The following is a 21,736-nucleotide window of genomic DNA, read 5'->3' as shown; positions in this document are numbered from 1 at the left end:
AAAGGCTAAATTTTGGCCTCAGTTACTCTGGTATAAATCTAAACCTGGCACCCACCAGATCATTTTGATTTACAACAGAGTACATGAGATCAGATGCAAGCTATCAATGGATGAGGGCTCAATTTACCATGATAGTCATAACCTGTAATACCACATGAAATCAGTAGACATGCAAAGCTACTTTCCTCCCAGAGCTGACCATCTGCGTGTGTCCTCCCTGTGTCTAAGGGAAACAAGAAAGATGTTTATGCTTATAAAAGAGGAGAGGAAAAATGTTGATGCAGCAAAAGGGGTCACAGAGTTGGCTGAGACAAGCAGTTCTGTGTTTCTTCAACAAATCAGAGCTACTATCTATATGCATAGCTGAAGGAACCTCCTCCTCCTGGCAAGGGAAATAGCCTGGTGGCACAGAGCCTTTGCAACACCTAGAGAGAACATCTCTTCTGTCAAAAATAGCCTGCTGAAACATCTCCCTGCTCTGGTGACTCCCAGGTATATGAACTGCAACATGTTCACAAATACTATTTGTGGTGGTGGTGCCACAGAGGCTTCATAACTGATGCTTCTCTGCTAGCAGAATCAGAGAAGGAATTAACTACCTCATTGTACAGGTACCATTTAAAACACACCTTTCCCAAGTAATACCAAAGTTTCTTTGGCAGCAACTCACACTTCAGGCTCAAATGAGCTGTTGGTTTCTTTGTTTATGTGTTTGATATTTGTGTGTTGGGTTTGGGGGTTTGGAGGCAGGGCAGGGAGGGGAAGGGAATTATATACGTACCACAGTTTTAGAAAGAATAGCAACAGCCAGGGTGCAGTAGAAGAGAAAAAAATGCATTCACTAACTGGTGAGTAAACTGTTCCTTTCTTAAGACTGCAGTAAATAAGACATCTGTCATAACATGCAACCTCCAAGGTCACTTCTCTACAGGACTGGGCAGCCCAGTGCAGAAATCCTCCTGCTAGCACCAGCCAGAGTCTGCAGAGAAGGCACACAGTTATCAGCTCAGGAACTGCAAACACACAGCTGGATCCTGCATCCAGCCTCACGCTGGCTCACGGAGAGGCTAGGAGCACCCACAGACAGCACAGGTGTGCACTGCGGATCTGTCACTTCCACCTTCTGCCTACACCTGACCCTGCGGCACCACAGCAGGGACCTACGTATGGCCACTGCCAGCCTCACAGTTATCTCCTGCCAGGCTGGATGAGGAGCCCCACACCTTGTTCCAGAGCGGCAGCGACAGCAGTGCCCAGTACAGCTATTTCAGACCACACTTCAGAAACCCAAAACGGGTATCTCCTGCGCCTCACATCCTAACCGCTTGCTGAGGGAGGACCACGTTAGGTACAGACGTGGATTCAAGGAAGCATCTTCTGCCAAAGAGTAGGCAAGCTGCCTTCAGGTAGGGGAGGACCAAAACAAGAATGCTATCTTGTGGCACCAACCTTCTCTGCAATATCAGATGAAATGTTGCAGGTGTTGCTTGGAGTCTGCACTCTCTTGCACTGTTTGTTTTCACTGTGCAAAGCCCAGGAGTTTGCAAAGTCGTAACTATTTCCCACAAGGGTCCCTGTGAATGAAGAAGAGGAGAAGCACATGGCTGTTTAGGGGTTTGAGCAACAAGTGGTCATTATTGGCTACCATCTTTGTGATAGTCTTCTGAAAGCTGGTTTCAAAAATAAAAACTGTCATATCAAATGAATTTCTATTCCAAATATATTGACTGTAGAAAAGCCATCTTCAGTGATCTGGACTTACTCCTGCAGAGGACCTCTCTGAGCTCAAGGACAGACTAAACCCTGCAGAAGGCAGCCCCCAGCACTTCTCACACCTGTATGAACATGGTAGGAGTTATTTGCTGGTCAGCTATAATCTGCTAAAGATTATAAAAGCCTAAGCATGCCTACACATTTTCCTACTATTTAGAAGTTGTCAACAAAACATGAGACATTAAAGAGGCAAACAAAATGAAACTGGTCTCCCTAACCAATGAAAGTATTAGCATTCCTGATCCCAGCTAGCCTTGATTTTCTCCTTCTGTCTGAAACTAAATCTTGTTTGCAAAGAAACTTAACATACACCATAATTGCTTGGGCCCATGATCTTACTGTGTAAGCTGTCCTGAAACATGCTCCTCTGTCATATTACAAGCAGCTCCTGGCCCAGTCTTGGCAAGATTTGCACTCACTTTGCATAAAAGCAAAACTGAAGTAGTTCATCTGCTTCCTAGGAGATGCTTCTGTTGCTCCATCCTACTGAGAAAGGGGATCCTCCCAGAAAGGGAATGTCTCCTCCTCCCCCTTTTGCATTCCATGGCCTGGCTGATTAAAGGACTACCTCTGCTTCCTTCTGTGGGTACCTGCTACAAAATAGTTAATTTAATTACTCTCTCTCCATTCTGTAACTTTGCTTTTTAAAACCCTACTATGTTGCATGTGAGAATATCAGTTGTCACTGTTAACTCATTCCCAAGAATGGAAATATGACCCTGACTGTCCCCGAAAAACAAAATAAATGTTTCCTAAATATATCTATATAATATTTTTATATTTTAACTACATTTTATATTTTATGTATATATAATCAAAATGTCATTGAGCTACCTTCTGTACATTTGCACATTCTGTACAAACACATAGAATATACCGAACACTAAAACTGTTCCTAAACTAAAGGGTAGTTGTGAAAACTACGCCGAGAATACTAACGCAGATGTAATAAAGCCAGCAGACTTTTTTTTTTTTTTAAACTAGAAATTAGGGGCTCATAAATGTAGTGTACATTAGGTCCACAGCAGATGTCAAAGGAGGAAGACTCCGAGGAAAGGATGACAGGGGAAGGCAGTAAAAGGCATGAAATTTTCATCTATGCAGCCAGAACTGAGCACAAGAAAAGAAAGACAGCAACAAGAAGAATGCAATCCTTTTTAACTTACCACAGAGTGTAAGATTAGAGTAACAATGAAATCTAGTCTGATGAGAAGCAAGGTGCCAAATTAAATAAATCCCCTTTTATTTGCACTAATGCAGTCTTACACTAACAGTTATAAAATAAGAGATGGGCTTCGCTCTGAAGCAATGTTCCTCTGGCTCTGAATGTGTGTCTATGTTGAGTTTCCCACTGGCAGGTACCACCAGATCCCCATTTACCCACAAGTTAAGGCTTGAAGGTTGGGACAACTGTTGGCCCTGAAATGCTGGTCACCTGTTTTTTCATTTCTCCCCCTCTGTTAGATTTTTTCCTTTTGTGATGCTTGTAAATTTACACCTCTTATGTAGTTCTTTTATGCAACATTTGTATTATACTATTTTAACTCTTTTAACTCTTCTGCTTAATACTTTCAAGTAAAATTTTTTCGAAATAAATAATTGCAAAACTTTTGCAGGTTTTGCATTTGGTTTGGTTTTTAACCTACTCTTCAAACCCTCTTGTTGTCAGTGCCTGTCTATGTGAGCAGACTATTCCACAGGGACGAGTGATTTGCCAACACCTTGCCAGAGCAGTAGTTCTTCCTTGCCAAGTCCTGGGGCCCTTAAATTAAGCTACAAGCTGTTTGGAACAGGCAATACTTGATCAATTTGGGTTTGCTCAATAGCTCAAGGTCCTGCCCCAGGTAAGCCTCCTCAACATTTGATAGTAAAAAATTTAGGATAATAATGAATTAAGAGAGATCAGTTGACAGTGTATTTTTCCTGTGATTTGTCCAGTGCAGCCTTAAGTGACCTATGGCAACAGATAAAGGGCTGGAGAGGCACTATGACTTTAAAATAAGAGTGCTACAAAACTTTGCATGCACATTTGCCAGCCTGCTTTTCCCCAGAACTTTTGTCATCAATGCTAAACAACATGGGCACTAAAGATGCACAGTATTTCACTGAATATCATTAGTTATTCAGTGGAACCTGTATTTTCAGAATACTTGTATTTTCCTTGAATGAGCAGCTTTACAAACACACAATAAGATGCACTCCATACTCCTGGAAAGGTGAAAAGCAGTTGGACATGGAGGTTTCACTGACCATCAGAAGAGCTCTAACATGAAACTATGAAGTGACTCCGGGGCCACTGAGCTGCTTAACAAATATAGGTTGTAAGGATAAGTTATTTCTGCAGAGGGTTACTTTGGAGAGAACTCTTCAACCCATACTCTGCGCTACACGCCCTATCGATCAGTGTGGTGAGTCTCAAATACTTCATCTATTTGATGAGGCTTCAGGAAGAAAAGCAGCGAGGGAGAATTGTCCCAAGCATGCCTGACTGCTCCAGAGGGAGGGAAGAGTGCCCACCACCACTGCTGCCTTCCACCCAACACCTTCATTTCCTTCTGCTGAAGGACACGAGGGGGTAGGAAAGGAGAGGCATTGGAAGGGACAACACAACAAAAACAACTCAAAAACCCTGGGGTTTCTTAAGCATGCAGGTGATACTATTAACAGAGCAGCCGGGCATCTCAGCTGCCTACTCTGGCACTGCACGCCCACCACACAGTGGAACTGTCCTCCTCTCCTACACAGGAGTTTTCCTTCTGTTCCTTCCGTGTGTGGTTTTTCTTCTTTCTCTAAGCAGCCAAGTTTCTGGAGAAACAATTCCTAGCCAGGGCTCATCAGAGCCCTACACCCAGAAATCCTCCGTATGGCCCAGGTGGGATTTTTCCTAAAGCACTTGTTTTGTCTAAATCTTGCAGTTAAGCATGTTAGAAAATAGATGCTTTCACAAAATGTAATGAAAACAAAGCATTTGGACCCAGGACAAGTGCCTGAAGAACCAGTGCCTGATGTGGACCATAGTACAGACTGATACCGGCATGCAAACTGGCTGCTAAACAGCCGTGACCCCCAGGCAACTAGTTAGGATGAAGTCTCCTTTTAGGATACAAGATGGGTTCAGGAGGTAGCTGTTAAAGCACAACCTGAATCTCACCTTCTCCCTACGTCCTAGAAACATCCCACCATTTTGATAACCCTGCTAACGTCCCACAGGAGAGGGCCATGCACCAACCACCTGAGCAGCAGGTAGGGCCTCCATTAGTGTTCTGTTGGACTATGACTTTAGTGCTCTAACTGCTGCCCTCGTGGCTCTGTCTTTTTGGAGAGGTGGGAGGGGGGGAAAAAAAAAACAAAAACAAAAACAAAAAAAAACCCCACAACAGTAAAAAGGCACAAACCAGAAAAACCAAAACCAAACAAACTAAAACCACACACCACACTGATGTGTTTTGGGCAAGACTCCCCCCTAACTCACACCCCTTTTTTTTGGTCAGAACAGTTGCTTTCACTTATCTGATTTTCAGATAGATGATGTTCACCTGCAACAGAAAAATCAGTGTTCAGATATCAGACTATGATATCTGGATCTCAAAATCACCAGTTCCTTCTGAAATCTGAAACCGGTATGCTGTTTCTTTACTTTGAGAGTGATCGTCAGGCAAGACAAAGCGTTAGCAATAACCATCTCGTGCTCAAGGCACGCAAGTGGGAGGCAGGAACCCTGACCTCCCTCCCTGGACCTCCTGCAGATTTTTGATATGCCCATAGGCCCATCAGGTTAACTCTCCTAGGCTCTGTTAACTCATCTGTAAAATATATGCAAGAATTTGTGCAAGAGACTACGATACTGTGAATAGAGGTGTGCAAACTTTCACACATTAGTTATTTACCAAGCAATGGTGGTTTTTTGTTTGTTGGGGGGGTGGGGTGGGTTGGTCTTTTGTTTTTTGGGGGGTTTGTTTTGGTTTTTACATAGTTTTACATGGTTTAGTACATGGTTCCAGACAAGCAAAACTATTGGCAAGTCTGACCAAAAATTGATCTACAGTTTGGACCAAATTAATGATACGAACTATTGACGTCATGGGCTATAAAGTCTTTCCTGCCCTCTCTGGTTCAATGAACATAAAATTAATAACATTAGACACAAGAGAGGAAAAGAGCCATCTCCAAAACTCTACAGCCCAGTGATGAAGGCACGCTCCTTACAACAAAAATGTCTAACTTTGATTCCAAACTCTGAATAAAGTAGAGTGGGTTATGAATGCAGGTTTCTGGCATCTCAGATAAATGCCGTATAATGAAGACAGGTACAAGGCAAGTCTTCTTCATCTGTACTGTTTGTAAATGACAGCTAAATTCCCTTGTGAATCTATCCCCTTTGCTTTCAAATTAAAATGCAAGAAAGGTGGTGATATTATTTACTTAAGCCAAACAAATACTTTAAACTTGCCTAAAATGAAATTACTGGTGTCCTTTAAAATGCCAAGAAATTTGGATCTCAGAATGACAAAAACTTTTGTTTATTATTTTGGGGGGGGGGGGGGAAATTATCTGCACTAGCATCACTTAGTTTGGAACATGCTTTAAAAGCTTCTGATAACAGGTACCACACACAGGGAAGTTGTGTATTCAGTCATATGCATTTATACTACTTCCAGAACAAAAACATTACCTGAAACATCAGGTTTTTCCTTGCAGATACTGTCTGCTTTTACCTGTTTAACCTATATTGACTCTCCAGTGGCATCACATATTCTGTATTTCAGCAGCTTAAAAGGCTGGAATATGTTGCTGACAGCTGGAGCAGGCTCAGAATAACAAGCCTTTATCCAAAATTAGCCATGGGTATTGTTTTATCATTAATATCTTTGTAATTTGGAGACAGATTCCCAGAAACACACTTCCTGCCAGTGCCAAGAAAAGCATAATGGGATGCTGGATTACTTTGGGTTGTTTTGGTTTGTTTGGTTTTTTTTCTTCCATGATGCTAAGAATGTGTAACATGCACAAATAACAACTCAAGGGATTCATATCCCTGTGCTGGATTCAAATGAGCTCTTTTGCAAAAATAAGCTTTAATGATGAACTAGACATCCAAGCGCCTATCGCAGCAATATCACTGTGAGACAGCTCAATGATGAGAGTACTAGGCAAAGACTGAGGCTATGGGCACACAAATAAGCTCCACGAGCTTGCACTGCAACCTCTCTCATTGGGGAGAAATCACCTTACACTTACTGCGAGGTAAGAGCATGCCCTTCAACTACTAACATGCTGCAAGACTACAGGGTTTTGGCTACTTGCTCATGTGTGTATGCCCTGAGGAGATTTCAGGATCAAGTCGCCCATGTTGTCTCAAATTTCCTCTGTAATATTATGTATATCATCTCTTCTGGCCCATGCTTTAGATCCTCAGTTGTAAAATGCTCACGACAATGATCATGAGACACAAATGCCACAGGCTGAAGGCTGCCAAATAGATATCTGAGCATCTAGAAAGGACTCAACTTCATGTTTCTGATATGAGCAAAGACTAGCAACCAGTTAGAAGTGTATGATCATGTCAGAAAGCAGAGCCTGTTCAATTACCAAGTTTTGGAAGCATTCACAGGATGGCTATAGAGGACAAGAGCCTAGCTGGCGGGAAAAAGCAGAGGAGAAATTAACTCCATCATTAGGATCTAGGGGTAAAAAAAAAAAAAAAAAAAAAAACAAACAAAAAAACCCAGAAAGCTTCTGAGAACTTTATTTTTATATTGTAGTTACACTTAAAGTGTGAGAACAAACACTCAAGGGACAGTTGGCTTCTTTTTACTGCCATATCCAATAAACAAGCAACCACAGACAATATAATCAACCTTGTTTTTAAGTCTCGACAGGACATAAACACTTCTCTGCAGGATGAACTAGTTTAGTAACCAACTATGTCAATGAGACTGACTCAGCACCCCATCCTCTGCCTGAATGAAAGAGGGCGTCTGCAGCTCTGAAACCTAATGGGGACAGTTTGGGGATTTTTTGAGGTTTAAGAGCTACTGCCTAAGGCCACTACTTTCAAAGCTGGGTCCTACCAATGTTAATTTGCTAGGGTATCATAGCTTTAGTCACATCACTTAGACCTCCAGGAGCTCAATAAGTGAGCATCAAAAATGTACACCAGAGCGATGTGTGTTATCCTCTAATTGGACTATCAGTTCTCAGTTCCCACACCAAAACGCAGTGAGGAGTCATAAGAGTGCCATGACAATAGCACATGATTGAATAGATTATAGACCATGAGTATGAATATATCAAGAGAAAAGAAAAACAATTACACACTGTTCACGAACTTTAAACACCCTTTCCTTCATGCGTCCTTTATTTACTTGCTGTAAGTGGTAATATCCAATAATACAGCAGGTGCTTTGCCTCTTATTTCACCACCACCTCAAAACAATCCAAATATAATTAATTAAGTTCTGTATCATAATCCACTTTCTCAGGAGCAAACTGCGGCAAACCAAACCAACCCTCTGTGTTATTAAACCACAATTTTTTTTTAATCTAAAATACAGAAAAATCATGTTTTCATTTGTTTTCAACATAAACTCTGCAATTTTGTTGAAACTGTAACAAAACGTGTGATGCTACATGAAAGACAGCGTTTATGGGCTAGATTCTATCATCTGTGACAACTCTGACTTCTAAACAAATTTGGGATCTGGTCCTCTGGTGCTACAAAGCCCTAGAAATGGGTCATCATGAAACATGAGTTTCCTCCTACACAGTCAGATATGAAGATGATGCAAAACTACTGCAACACCTTTTAAACCGTGTGAGCTACAGCCTGTGACAGAAAAAAACAAAAAACAAAAAAAAAACCCCAAAACATTTCAACTGCAGACCTCTTTCCATCACGGTGATTCTTACAGGCTCCCCTCCAACCAGACAAGGGCTATTAGCAAGCAGACAGCTTACTATTTCAGCGTAAATCAAAGCGGTTTAAAGGCTATTATGTCTTGAGGTGCCTACTTAGAAAACCTCCAGGAAGGTTTGAAACATCTCAGCTATCATCTGAGAAGTTCATTGGCTATAGCACACTACCTGATGCATAACCTCTAGCATCATCTCTCTTCCTTTGCCTCTGACGTTCAGATCTGTGTAGTGCTCCCCAGGGGTTTCCAGGTGAGAGCCCACGATCATGGCAACATTAGATCATTTTCTTTTTCCTTTGTGAACTATGCTTCCATTACATTTTATTCTGAAGCTCAAAGATCTCATTGTATTTATTATCATTACAAATCCTGACCAGAAATATATTTAACAGGTTAGAACCGAGGGCCAAATCTGATAAATCAAAATATGCCCAGATTTTAACTGGAAGCAATGGACACATCAATGGGAGAGTTCAGTCTGCCGGCAACCTTAAGGTAACCCTTCAGTGCCCTCAGTTCGCTAAGTCATTATACCAAGCTCACATCCTGGGTTGGGTTGACCTTTATGAGATCTAATCAGGCTAAAAGGAGAGCAAATAAAAACCGCAGTGGAAAGAAAAGAGTAAACTGCTTCAGAGGCTACCAATAGGCTGCCTAGATCTTTCATTTATAGAACATTGCCTCTCCCAGCTGCTTGTGTTACCCCTCACCTAGAAGTTAGCTTCAACAGTTTAAAAAAATGTCTGAACTAATCAAAAGCTGATTTTACTTGGAACAAGTTAAGAAGAGCTCATATGAACCACCCCGCCAGCAGAGCTGCCAAGGAGACAAACACGTGGGCGTAGTGACGTCCCTCACTGATACAACAAATTCAAACATAATTAAGTCTAGTTCCTTCTAAATTAGTTTAAATGAAAGATCCATTGTATCAGAGTGAAAAAATGGCAGAATTGCTGAGATACAGTTCTATTCTTCAGGCTAAAATCACAGATCTGTATGTCCATGCAGGTTACAGAAGTCAGGGCTTTCATGCTACAGTATGAGCTATGGATGTTCTCTGCTACCTTCTCTATTATTTTTCAACTCTTCCAAGCAGTGACCCTGTCATGTACTTCATTACATTCAGAAATCCCTGTGTTGTGAAAGCACTGCTTTTTTTTAAGAGGGAGGATACAGTCTCAGGCATGTTAAACAAATACATCATGAAACACACTTAAACATGAGCAGCAGAAGGGAATCCTCTACATTTGAACAGTGCAAGGCAATACAGTTTCCTTTTCTGCTCCTGCTTTTTTATAATAGCCTCACTCCTATTTATTGTCTCGAGAAAAGGATGCAAACTTCAGATCTCAACACATTCAGACATCAAGGTATCCAAGCCCTGCCAAGCAATTCTGTGAGCTGACTTTGTTCCTTATTATTTACATTGCTCTAGTGATGATCAATCATTTTAAGACACTATGAAACCAGCGGGAGTTTGTACGCTGAAGCTATGCTTATGTATCCCAAGAGTCAGTAAGACACATCTCTGGAGCACTGCCAGACTCTTCTCCGAGTTGCTTTGTCTCCCTTTCTATTTTCTATATAATTTATTTTTAATACATACTTTACGTTATCAATTTCACATATTAATGTATTAACTAACTTTACTCTAAACCTTTCTTCTTCAGCTAAGTGCTAAGAATTAAAAAACACTCTGAAATACCATAAATCAAGATCGGTCCTTCAAAGTCATATTCAGTGCTTTTCCAAAATTCTTAGTCTTTACCCACACTGGCAGACTTTGCATAAAGGTGAATAGAGCAGCAAAAACAATCTTGTGCCTCCCCTTCACTAGAAGTTGCTGTGATATAAGGTGCAGCTCCAACCCAACAGGCCATATGGACAGGGAAATGTCATTAAAAGGTAAACACTTTATAGAACAGCATCCCGTGCCAAATCCAAGCACAAATCTGCCAGCAGCAAGCCCCAGGATTTAATATTCTGCTATTGCAACACTATCTGTTCTTACTCCCACTTTTCTAACTTGTGAAAAATTAGAAGTTGAATCAATGAGTATTCCTCACATCTTTTTTTGCTGCATCTTCTCCTAGTCAGTCTCCCCACACACTATATTGTACATTGTTTAGCCTGTAGCTTTATCTTTGTGTTTCAAGATTCAAGGTTTCTAAAAATGTTAAATTCAGACTTCCGGGCTTTGCTCAGGAATGAGATGTGACAGCAATTCCCTTTCAGAAGAAAGGAAGATGAAAGAATTTAGTCAGATAGCTTTTCAGCGCATCAAGATGAGGTACCTGACAGGTTTTGTGGAAACATTTTGCTGGATCAGCAAAATCTTCATTGAATCACCCATCGGGAAAGGCGTGCAGAGTGTACATTAAAATAAAATCAGTTAGTCATAGTCTTACCTTCCTGAGTTCTGAAGTCATCTTCAGCAAATTTATTAAAGTTGCCACACAAGCCACAGGTCTTATTATAGTGCTTTTCTTGAAGGAGTATCTGAATATTCGCACTGATATCAATCTTCACCACAAAGCCATGCTCATCGCTGGATATTTTATAATAACCTGTCTCCTTCTCTATAAATATGCCATTGGAGGCAAAAGGTATGGAAACCCTGTGAAGAAAAATAGGAATTTCTCAGAATATGACACACAAAAAACATCAGTTTTTTTCTGCTGGAATACTTGTTTCCACAGGTACCTTTTGTCTTCCTGCATCACACCTCCATCTAAGGAGAAGCGAAGATTGAAATATTCTCCGAGATACACCGAGAAACCAATTTTCTCCCCATGCTGGTAGTCTCCTGAAGAGGCGACACATAAGCAAATATTGTTAGTTCTGGGACTCAGGACAACTTGTAAGTACACATTGCAGGGTCGGGAGTGTACCATGTAACATCTTCAAGAGCCATCCATCTATTTCATCCCATAGTTGTTTAATGTGAAATGAACAGATAGTCCCAAGATGAGGGCTGGCATCAACCACTGGTTGGTGCATGACCTGGCACTGGCTGTGGACTCACACTCTCCCCGTTACTCTCTCTAGCCAGTGAACTCTCCATCCTACCACGCACGCTGGAGGAGTTGCCACAGGAGGTGTGCCTGATGATCTGCCCTGCTCTTTCCCTTCCTAGTTTCCTTCCAAGAACAACCCATAGTTCAGTGGTTTGAATCCATTGAACTGATGGAAGAACCGAGCCTGTATATCTTCGTTCTTGATAAGCCCTCTAACCGTCTCAACTGGTCTTTAAGCAGTGGATGCCAATATTGGCTATCCAACTAAGGAGCAACTCACTCTGAATTTCTCAAAAGGAGCAGCACATAGAGATGGAGACCACTTTCTTAGGCTCTGAGAGAGAAGAAGGTGGGAGGTTCAGACATTGTCCTTTCTCTGCTTTTGCCCATTGTCTAGCTTTGACTTTACAGCAGCTCCTTGCACAATGCACCGCCCCTTCTGGACCTCCTGCTCTGAGGTAGCCAGCTCTGCCCAGACCTAGACACTTCACTCAGCAATGCAGCTTGCACTTCACAGCCAGGTATCCAAAACCAAAACCAACCCACACACGCATGCTAAGATAGGCATCAAAAATACATTATGCCATGCTTATGTACCCAATAAATAAAATAAAGCCTCTGCTCATGGGTTTGTCTTTTTTTTAATTGAGATTTATTTGATCACATAAAAGAATGCAATCAATTCATGTCACATATGCTGGTGGGTTCTTCTACATACAAAAAAATTGTACTGAGTTGCTTAAGTTGAGGAAGAAAATTATTTAAATATTGGTATACGTTTCCTCTTCAGAGTGATGAGATCAGTTTACTTCAATTTACTCAGTCAGTAAAAAGTCATCTTAAACTATGACTAATACAGAACAGTTACTAGCTAATATAGGAATATCTGCCAAAAGAGTTTGGTATGAAAGTAACATACGGTTTTGGTTCTCACATCATCTGTTGCCCGTCCCCAAGAATAATGCTGCAGGGGCTCTTGCTAATTCAAAGGCCTTTTGTCCTGCAGGGTGGGATTTTTCTTACTGGGGTATTTAGCATATAGGTAAAGTAAGTTCTACAGGGTCATGTATCTCCTGTTCCTGTACTCAGCTTTAACATTCCTCTAGCAAATTCAAAATTAAAAAAGATCTCACTTTCTCTCTTTAGAAGACCCAGTAAGAAAATCTCCATTCCTTGGCAGCTTAGTTATGTGTAAAATATATTACCAAGGGATAACAGAAGGCAAAGTGACAGAATTCCCTCAGAAGTAATCCTGCTCTCAGGAAACAAACAAACAAAAACAAACTAAGATCCTTTCATGCAGTGGTCGATCCTATCTGACAAAGGGCAAAGCTATTTGTCTTTTCTTCTCAGTGACGGAACCCGGCACAAGGGCAATGCCACATCCCTACAACATTTTGCATTTGTTACTTCTTAGTATCTTGCTCAGACTCACCTAAGAGTGTGAAGGAGCGCTTGTGACAGTCCCCAGCAAGGAGGTAACTGCAGTCCCCAGCAAAATTGTAGAAAGAACCATCAAAAGTTTTGATATGATCATTCCCAAAAAGGCTGCAACGGGCAACTGATGACTCCTGAAGCAAAGAACCTGATGATCCTGGATGTCAAAATACAATGTAACTTGCAATGTAAAACATTCATTTTGTAGTTCAGGAATTTATCACCATTGATCACTGCGTGTCCTAGACCTTTAGCTCTAGCTTCTAGAGAGACTGCATGTCTGGCATGACAGTCCATAGGATCAAGCACAGATTTTTTTAATTTTTTTTTAATTTTTTTTTTAATTATATGCATTGGTGAAATGGCTTTTTCTCTTTATTTCTACTGGCCCAAACCTTGCATGGGTAATTTCAGTCCTAATCCTTTAAGGAATGCCATGCATTCATTCATTTGTGCCTGCCTGCAATCCATTAAAATCAATAGGGCAATAGCAAAGCCCCGTAGTTTGTTCAGCCAAACATCACTGATTTCAGGGAGTCTTTGTGACTCAACGCAGTCCAAGGTAAAGAGCCAAAAGGAGTAACTTTATCGATGTTGCCAGCATGATGAGAATGTTACCTGATCCAGGATTGCAGGATTAGCTGGGCAAAAAGAGAAACAAAAAAACTCACAGAAGAAACAGTGAAAACGTATTATAGCTCCTAGACATCAGAAAATAAACTTGTTTTGCTACCTGATATTACAGTGGCCAGCAGTAGGTTTGTTAGCAGCGCTGCTAAGAGGAGCATCTGTGAAAAATCAAGAGAGAGATTAGAACATTCTTAGTTTGGGGCGTTTAGTCTGTTTCACAACAACTCACCATTTTCTGTCCTTTATTTATAAAAATTTATTTCTGAGGTTCTACAACATTTCAGAAAGCCATAATCCATGCAGACTTTCACAGTAATTCAGTTATCCACCCATGCTTCTTTAAAGTAGGTAATCTAGGAGATGATTAACTATTCTTTATTCCCACTTTCACTTCTCATTGCAGGAAAATGTGGGCTACCTCCACAGGAAACGTAACCCAACATACACATATATTCTGATTTACCCAAGTTAATACATTGCACACACAAAGCCCTTCAATACACAGCATTATTTATCAGACACCCTGACATGAAGAAGCACACCAGACTGGATCAGCCAACTTGGCCCCAGTAGAAGTCATCTCTGCTGCACAAGATTTACATCCTGCCCAAATATCCATGAGGGGAAAGACAAAATTTTGCACCAGCCAACAGGTCTGGCTGGCAGGCTGGCCATTAAAACCACATGCTTATAAGCCACTGATTTCAGGATGATAGTATTCTCAAGATAAGAGGCAAGAAGTAAAAGGAGGAAATCGTGCAGAGATTACAGATCCAGGGTGAAAACTTCCATTCACCAAAATCAGTTTGAGTGTTGCCTCCTGCTTTCTATAACCAAAACGTCAGCCTTTGTTCTCCGTATGTCTATAAACTACCTCCTGTACTGCCAGGACTTGAAAAATAATAATAGGATATGAGTGCCATGCAGATGGTGAATTACAGATGCTTTCCATGGCAAGACATTAGCCATTAATGGATGAAAGCTGTAAGGAGCTCCATCTAGGCGAGTTAATTTCAGTGATCATATAAGCCACCAGAGAGGCTTAAATATATCATACTTTAATACATTAAAGCCAGAAGATGAGACACACCTTTCCCTAAAAGAACCCTCCAATTAAAGACTAGAATACATTTGCAAAACCAAATTCTGATTTCAGTTTACAGACACACACTTCTTATTGATGTCAATTATGTAGGTCCAATTCACAGCCACATAAATGATGAGTTTGCCATATTTACAAAAGATGGGAAAAGAAAGATCTATTATAAAACTCAGTCTAATATAATGCTGCAAATGCCAATCTGACATAAGGCTGCTACTTCTGCAAGACAGCTAAGAAGTGGCAACTGCCTGGGAGTGCAACTGCAAAATAATGGTAAGGAAAACAATAGGCATTATTCTCAGATTACACACTTGCTAGTGTATTTTTAGTGCATGCACTGTGTTATTGTGATTAAATCAGATATTGCTTTTGTTTGTTAACCTCTCAGTTTTACAAAGCAAGTAAACTAAAAAAGACAGGGCATAAAACCCTCCTCTTCAGCCCCCTTCCACCTCCCAGTCTGTTTTAAGCTGCAGACTTGGAGTTTCTCCCAATTCTAATGGAGCAGGTGCCACTAACAAATCGGAATACAATCAGCGAGATCTGCCAGTATATACCCCTCTATAATTTTATCACTAGTTTAATTAGAAATGAATGTACCTTCTTCTGTGTGAGATTCCTTTTGCACATGAACAAGAAGCTCCTCCAGTTGCCACCTATAGCCTATACCACCATTGTTCCCGTGTCCCTTCAGAAGGCAGGACTGGAATGGCTCTGGTCTGAAATTTCTTGTTTTTGTACAAGCCAGGAACTCTTGTTCATTTAAAAGGAAAGATAAAAACTGAACGTCACATCCGTCTGATTCTCAAGACAATAGATTAAATTGCTATCGTGTAAATCTGTAGCCTTAATTGCCAGAAAGTTACAATGAGGGGAAATAGTTTTAAAAACTTACATGACAGATAAGTCTTTGAAATATATTTTGCATGTGTATGTGTGACAAACCTCACTGGCTGAGTCAATAGGCAGCATATTTATTTGAAAGACTATTGTTAAAGAGGAATAGGATGCTCCATGCCTTAAAGACCACAGAACCATGTAGTATTTTCTCCTGCGAACAACTGCTTTACAGGAGAAAGAGGAAAAACAATTCAGAGCTACTAATGACCTGTTTCTCTTCTCCAGGTACAAACACATTTGAATTTTGTCACATGCTATAAGATCAATTCATTCGGTCCTTGAATTTGCAAATGTTTTTAGAGGTACCCTCTGGAACAACACATGGTAACAAGTTAATCACGCACATACTTGTTTACAGAGGTGGGCACAAGCTTTATGGGCATAAGTTCAGCACTGAGCAAAAAATGCAGAGCAAATGACATCTTAGTCTACTTTCAATGCCTCATGCTTCATATTTTCAATAGCTACTAGTAATAACAAAGGGGTTAGGAGGCAACACATTTCCCCATAAATCATATTTTGCCACTCGTTCACAGAATCAGGTCCTTACTTTAAACCAAGAAAAACAATGCAAAACAATAAAATATGCCTCCTGAGAGTCCCCAGCAGGCGTGTCTGTCTTCTGCACAAGCAATTCTGAGAACGAAGTGAGTACAATCCCTGCACACGGTTCTCAGAAAAGAAAAAAACCCAAAAACATTAACACCACCACCACCCCCATTGCAATATCATAATTTCTTCCTGCAGGCAATTTCCCTTACGATTTCTACAGATGACTAGGTTGATACTTGCAGAATGGCAATGGATTATTTTTGAGACAATTTAGGTGATGAGCCTGCTTAGGTTGAGGAGTTACAAGTAATACAAATAATAAATTGTTAGCCATACTTAATTTGTCTTGTATGAACTCTTCATGACATCTGCACGTTAAAATGCTATAGAACTGCGCTACAGCTACTGAGTGACAGAAAGAAAGAAACACAGACCAAATTGTTTGTTTCCATGTGAAAAGCCAGAGAACAAGATTTTCAAATGAACACTTTCCATCAGGATATTCTCAGGCAGATGCTCCTGCCTTTTCTACAGCAGCAGTAAGGTTTGCCCCAATCACATCCATGGCAATGCAAGGTCCACACCTCACAGCAACTGGGAAGATCCTGAAGAACGGCCTTTGCTGTGCTCCCACAGACATCCCTCCAGCATGGGGCAATCCTATTGCAGCAGCATCCTGCTGCTGCAATGAAGTGCTGGTAGAGGACAATAACGTATCCCTCCCAGCTTCTGCCCAAAATACTCCTCTGCATTTGCAAAGGAGTAACATCTATGGGAAAAAAATATGCAAGTCAAAGGTTTAAAAACTGTTTCTTTGGCATTTTTGCATTAGAGGGTGTAACACCAAAAGCTGGGAACCTCTAGATAGAGGAACCAGTAAGTACAGAGGCTCTGACCCTGCTGAAATCTGCAGGCCAGGGTTTTACCCAGTCTAAACCTGACATGACTCTATAGAGAAGGGCTAAAAAACCTTTCACATGAAACCGCCTTCAAGTCTGAAGTTACAGCTGAACAACAAGCAGAAAGGGGGCAACAGCAGAGAGAACAGGCAGATCTCATTTTTCTCTTAGTCTCACGTCTGCTTCTGGTTTTTTATGAAGACAGAGGAATAGCATTGACTGGGAATCATTCTCTCCTCTTGGGTCCAGCTGCCAACTCTCAGCAGGCCCTGCATACCTCCAAGAGCCTGGGCATTAGTGATCACAGAGAGATGTTCCCAAACCTTCCATTACAGGAATCCCAGTATTATTCATGATATGGGAAATAAGATCTATCACCATGGTCTTTTGTCTTCTCAGTGCCTGAGCCCCAAGTAAGTCTCTTCATTTTATAACTTCTTTTTGCAAATCTAAATCTAACAGGTAGCTTTGATTAATGCCTTTTTGTTTGGTGCATACAGAAGATGGAGTGAGCGTCCCTTAAAATATTCCTTAAAAATAGAAACATTGCTGGGTTTGTTCCATAGTGATTTCTTTATCACTATTACAAAAAGGGGCCAGTTCTTCAACAATACAGGACTGTTTAGTCTGCAACCATGATGGATGGCCGAGGTCTTCCTTTATTAGCTTTTGAGCTGCTGCCTTCACACCCTGACAAGCTTTATCTGGAAGGCCAGCGAGGGAGAGAGCAAACAGTACAGAAGTCTGAGCCCATCGAAAGGTGCTTCGGAGAGGAGCAGGCTGCAGTCAGGCAGGTTACTGAACTTGGACTGAGCCTCTGAGGTCCACACATGGTCACCTATGTGATCAAAGCCTTGGTCTACACCGGGGGACATTTTGTGAGTTGCACAGCCAATGTTTAATAGATGGTTCAGATAAACCAGACGTCACAACACCTCTTAAGTGTCTTAGGGACCTTGGGGCACATAACAAAGAAAATTAATTGAGCTAGACACCCAAAAAACAGATTTCCTTTTTCCTTCCTGGCTCTGTTTACTCCAAAAAAAAAAAAAAAAAAAAAAAAAGGTAATTAAAGAGCACATTTATTGGCTGATACTGTACCTTAGAATCATAGAATTGTTTAGGTTGGAAAAGACCTTTACAGTCATCAAGTCCAACCGTTAACCCAGCACTGCCAAGCCACGTCCTCAAGCACCACATCTCCCCATCCTCCAAATATCTCCAGGGACAGGGACCCAACCCCGCCCCAGGCAGCCTGCTCCAGCGCCTGACCACCCCATTTCCTCACCAACTGCTCTTGTGTCCTTTCTCCAGGGAGGATGGCAGCTGGAGGCAGAGCAGTGCTACAAATACATCGTCAAGGCTGGTGTCAGCCATCAAGGTTTGTGCTGTGGGGTCGGCAGGGCAGGCCATGGGCTGCTGGCAAGCGGGAAGGAAGCCAGCCCGGAAAACTTAGTGATGCTTGGGTAGATCTGCCATGTAATTTTACAAATAATACACCCAAGGCACAGGAGGAAATATATAAAGGACTATGCATTGTTGCCAGAAAGCCCCTTAGAGCCAGTTCCTGGAAGAGAGTACAAAGGACTTCTGAGAAAAATGATCCATAATACTGCTTTTCATTGCTTTGTTCAAATATTAGGTCACATGCAACAAGTCCAATGTTTCCTAATAGTTATATGATAATAGGTATTGAGGCATTAGAGAGCATGCCACATTTGTCATCGAGTTTATTACACAGATACGTATGCAAAGAGCCCATATTATGAAACCTGCGATACTGAGTGCAGGAACGGTGATGAAACATACAGAACCTGAACAACACAACCACCAAAACCAACCAAAATATCTTGATGTAGGCAAACTGGAAGACTAAAGCCTAGCAATACTGAATTTTGATTCTGCACTTAGGAACTGGCAAATTAGATTAGGCTGTGGAAACACCACAGGATGTCACTTTAAGACTATTTGAAAGATGCAAGCATCTGCTGTAAGAAAAATTCATCTTACTTAAGGAAAATATACCAACGAGGTTCAGTAACAAAATTTTCTTTAAAATTGTTTTTTAACAGGAAAACAAGCCAATCTAGGATGTCAACACATAGATCTTAATAGAGCCAACTAATCTAAAGATTTCAGCCTGATTCTGGCCCTGCTGTAAGCAAGTTGAGTTGAAGTACTCTATTCTGGACAAAGTTTGTTTCCGTAAGCATCACTTAATTTCTGCAAGCAAAGGCATTGATTGATTTTCTGAGGTCTAAAAAGTGTTCTTAGCACCTTGAGTAAACTGAAATCCCAAATGCCACATCCTCAGATGCCACACAAAAATCAAATGAAGGATGGTGTACTTTGAAATGTAGGAAATGTTGGAATGGAAGGCATGCCTCGTGAATCAGCAGAAAGTTCTTAAGCAGAGACTCATAGGGAGGGAAGCCATGCTGCTTCATTGCTCAGAAGTAGTCAAAAAAGTGACAGAATTACAGGAAAAGGGGGGGGACACGACACGACACACACTAACATAAACATCATTGTGCAATCATAAACACGAAATACACTTTAATCTTTAATATTGTTTGTGCTCTCAGCCAGTCTATCTCAAAAACAATGAAATTCTTAAGGACAGAAAAAGAAAAGATAAAATGGTGATTAGAGGTAGGAAGCAACTTCTCTGCAAGGGGAGGAAGGGGGAGGAAAGGCTGTGCCAGGGGAAGTTTAGGTTGGATATTAGAAGAAACTTCTTCACCGAAAGGGTAGTCAGGCATTGGAACAGGCTGCCCAGGGAAGTGGTTGAGTCTGCATCCCTGGAGGTATTTAAAAGAAGGGTAGACGTGGTGCTCGAGGACATGATTTAGTGGTGGACTTGGCAGTGCTAGGTTAACAGTTGGACTCAATGATCTTAAGGGTCTTTTCCAACCTTAACGATTCTATGATTCTATGAAATTTCCAATCTTAGAAAATCAGGAAAGGAAAGCATGAGAAGCACTTACCATATCACAGATGGCACAGAGAAGGTAAACAAGTATCTATCATTTCTCCCAGTGTACAGGCTGGGAGCGGTCAGTTAAATTCTCAGGGAGTTGTCTTTAAAGCACATAACTGGAAGGCCTCAGCACAGGTCACTGTGTCAAAAAGGAGTCAGACAAATTAATGAAGGGCTGGTCCATCACAGGGATGGATCAAATCACAGTGATCAAGTGATGAATCAGATAGAGCTTGTGGCTTATAAAGTCTTTACCCCTGTCACGGAGGTACACTAAAACTAACCAAAACGAAGGACAAACTCAAACAAGTTCATGGCACAAAACCACACAACAGAAACCAATGAGAAACAGGGGTAAACCGAAATCAATCAACACTCCCGTAACATTTAACACAGAACAGGTTTGAGGTGTCAGTCGGGGTATTGCTACTACACGTTAATGCACACGAAAAAAGCGTGCACACACACTCACTCACTCACAAGGGGGGAAACTCTCTCCCCGCCGTGAGTACCCAGAACATGCAATTGCTCACCTGGGGAGAGATTCTCACTCAAGAATACATCCAGAAGTCATCACTCACCCAAAGGAGGCGAGGGCACTCAATCCCAGGAAGTTTCCTCAGGCAGCATCCCAACCCAAGAGGAGAGGTTGCAAACACAGACCCACTGCTCTGAGAAGACCACCCCAAGGGGGTCTCCAGCAGCACCCATTTACAACCTGGGTCGGATATGAGCTGTGGCCATCACTGGTCATGATCCAGAAGCTTCTCTGAGCCAAGGTGCCTTATTGGCTGCGAACCCTGCATTTCTTATAACTCTTTTCCTAAGCAACAGCTGTTAGCCACCAGAATCCTACTTCTTGGTAAAAAAAAAAAAAAAAAAAACAAAAAACCATCCAAACAAAAAAACACCGCCACCACCCAGACAGCTTTCCTTATCCCAGACTGATAGACGGTATGTCTCAGTGGTTTTTCACAACAGGCATTCACATTAACTTTTCCATTAGTGACCCAACAGTGAAACTCAGCATAAGCAACAATAAATAAGCTAAAAGCAAGAATCATTGCAAATAGTTCTGAAAATAAGGGCATCCCATGACAGTTCCTGAAAGCTCAGAGCAGCAGGCCAGAAATAACACAGGGCACAGGCTTAGAAAAGTTACTTCTGCATCACCTCCTACTTTCTCCATGTCCAAGAGGCAGGGGGTGGGGGGAAATACACCACAAAAAAAAAAAAAAAAAACAAACACATAAAAATATCAGCTGGCAAAGCCCACATAACCCTGTATTTGAATCCTTCCCTTTGGAATACTTAGGCTACGGTACTCTTCTGAGGAAGGAGCTGAGGTAGATGAACAAAGGACACTAGTACTGAAATGGAGTATTGACCTTCCCCATGCAGAAAGCCTTGAATGAGATTTATACTGCATAATTATTCATTAACACATTTTAAGGGCATAAGTAAGGGCAGAGAAAGTAAGCCACTTATGTATATTCAAGAGACAGGAGGACATGTGGACAGCTGTAGTGGCC

General features: G+C 41.4%; 1 protein-coding gene across 3 annotated transcripts in view; it reads right to left on the bottom strand.

Moving 5' to 3' along the window:
• Window positions 1-21,736, bottom strand: part of VWF (von Willebrand factor) — a 175,323-nt gene that overhangs the window by 130,394 nt on the left and 23,193 nt on the right. For 2 of the 3 annotated variants that reach the window (XM_087766218.1, XM_087766219.1), the window contains 5 exons: window positions 13,875-13,929; window positions 13,140-13,298; window positions 11,391-11,493; window positions 11,096-11,304; window positions 1,450-1,574 (listed from right to left, as the gene is read on the bottom strand). In XM_087766218.1, coding sequence (XP_087622344.1) covers window positions 1,450-1,574; window positions 11,096-11,304; window positions 11,391-11,493; window positions 13,140-13,298; window positions 13,875-13,929 — 651 coding nt within the window. Of the gene's footprint in view, window positions 1-1,449; window positions 1,575-11,095; window positions 11,305-11,390; window positions 11,494-13,139; window positions 13,299-13,874; window positions 13,930-15,473; window positions 15,627-21,736 lie in introns of those variants that run through there. The other variant, XM_009475359.2, reaches the window with a different exon arrangement.

The sequence above is a fragment of the Nipponia nippon genome, unplaced genomic scaffold (genome assembly GCF_047370975.1).
Source record: "Nipponia nippon isolate SJK-2023a ecotype South Korea unplaced genomic scaffold, ASM4737097v1 scaffold_3, whole genome shotgun sequence".
Classification (NCBI taxonomy): Eukaryota; Metazoa; Chordata; class Aves; order Pelecaniformes; family Threskiornithidae; genus Nipponia; species Nipponia nippon.
This window is presented reverse-complemented; position numbering and strand designations above follow the sequence as displayed.